Genomic DNA, 1,900 nt, shown 5'->3' on the forward strand with positions numbered 1-1,900 from the left:
AGCGAAACTATAATTACCACGTACATAACGAATTATGATTATATTCTATACTCCGGGGTGTCGTGCAATGTGAGCTTCTGCGTTGTCTTCTACCATCCTTTTATCGTAGTCCCGCTATCCCTAATCATAAATAGAGTACATTTCCCTTTGTCATGTTGTATCAGAGATGGAACATGAAAAATCCATTATTTATTTTAATAAATGAGAAGTCTACCATCAACTATGCTCAATGAATATTACTTTTATTTTTTTTAATAAATACAGTACAGGTAAATATTGTAAAATATTCTACTTGGGTACCTACTCGTATAATAAAATTATGCTATCTACTTAAGTATGTACCTAAATAAACGTACCTACTACTCCTATGGTGCTTAAATAAGGAATCATTTGAAAATATAAAAATAATCTTTAAGTTTTGATCTGAATCTTCTTAATTCCTTCATCATTGATACCTAGTTGTACAAGTACATAGCCAAAGAGTTTTGTATTTTACATACCCTAGGTTCGTCAATAACGATTAATAATTTAAATTTGACTGAAACATAAGAGGGAAAATTAATATAAATAAAATTTACAGAATATCTATATAGATTTTTTCTTTTAATCAGATTTTTCATCAGTATCTAGCAGTATTTTATATGAACTACCCTACGTAATGTTCAACTTTGTAAAGTAATGTTTAGTATTTCTCGAACATGGTGGGTGTCCGCCCGCGCGCGCCGGTCGGTGCTTGACATTAGTCCTCCGGATCAGCAAATTCTTCGCTAATTTTAAAAATGTAAGTCCTTCTCGAAGAGAACAATAGAACTCATTGACGAGGAGCTGGTGGAGTACCATTATCATTATTGGTTATTGTTATGAAAGTTCGACGCTGCTATGAGTTTCTGACAATGAAAGTTTTCTTCCTGAGCGCTAGCTTTTTAGAAGTAATGTCAATGTTCGGTATAAATAACCTGAGAGCATTAGGACCTATAGGAAATTTACTAGAATTTGTTGGGACTATGTTTCGTTTAGCTACTTCTTCGTTGTAATTATACGCAGATATCAACTGTGCTACGGAAAACCTTGGTTCGTCATCGTAACAGTCTTCATCATAAACCCCAGGTAAATATTCCAGACTGTCGTCCTCTAGAGAAGATGCATCATCACTAGATGTATGGCTCATTGTTTCCATCTTTTCTTCCCTACTTATCCTTCGTATATTAGAATCCTTGATATTATCCCTACTCAGTCTACTTATATTCGAATCTTTACTATCATCCCTGCTAAGTTTTCTATCTCTTGATACTGTAATTTCTTCTTTACTATTCTTTCTATCACTTAGTACTCTGATTTCATCTCTACTGTTTCTTCTATCACTTAGAACTCTGCTTTCTTCCCTACTAAGTTTTCTATCACTTGGTACTCTGTTTTCATCCCTGCTAAGTTTTCTATGAGGTATGTAGTTCGTCTCATCTCTACTTGTTTTCCTAATTGTTATCAAGTCTTTACTTTCGTCTTTGCTTAATTTTCTTGTAATTGTTTGTTTCTGGTCTTCCTTACTAGTTTGTCTCAAGTAGGTGTCTTTCCTCTTTGCTCTGTTTGTACTGTCACTTTCTTTTTTCTTATCTTTATTATCACAATCATTTACTTGAACAATGTCGTTATTTGGTTTCACCGAGTTGTCAATAGAGTTCTCTGGTTTTGATTTCTCTAGACTTTCACGGGAAGGACGTCGCGTATTCTTCTCAGGACTTCTCCTGTGTCTTGAATTGTTTCCATCTTGTCTTGTAGGTGACTTTTGCTTAATTGTTGATTCTCTATGTCTAATGTTTGAATCTTCATTTTTGCTATTATTGTTTTGATTTTCCTGTTGAACTGTCTCATTCTCACTTTCCCTTTTCAGCTTTTCTTTTGT

General features: G+C 33.9%; 1 protein-coding gene across 1 annotated transcript; it reads right to left on the reverse strand.

Annotated features, from left to right (window-relative positions):
- Positions 1 to 877: 877 nt before the first annotated feature.
- Positions 878 to 1,897, reverse strand: LOC103524004 (probable serine/threonine-protein kinase fhkE; the record flags this gene model as incomplete). Its single annotated transcript, XM_008489010.2, has 1 exon — positions 878 to 1,897. A coding segment is annotated over one exon (1,020 nt), but the record flags the coding sequence as incomplete, so codon positions are not given.
- Between the last annotated feature and the right edge of the window lie 3 nt (positions 1,898 to 1,900).

The sequence above is a fragment of the Diaphorina citri genome, unplaced genomic scaffold (genome assembly GCF_000475195.1).
Source record: "Diaphorina citri unplaced genomic scaffold, Diaci psyllid genome assembly version 1.1 scaffold73813, whole genome shotgun sequence".
NCBI classification, from domain to species: Eukaryota; Metazoa; Arthropoda; class Insecta; order Hemiptera; family Psyllidae; genus Diaphorina; species Diaphorina citri.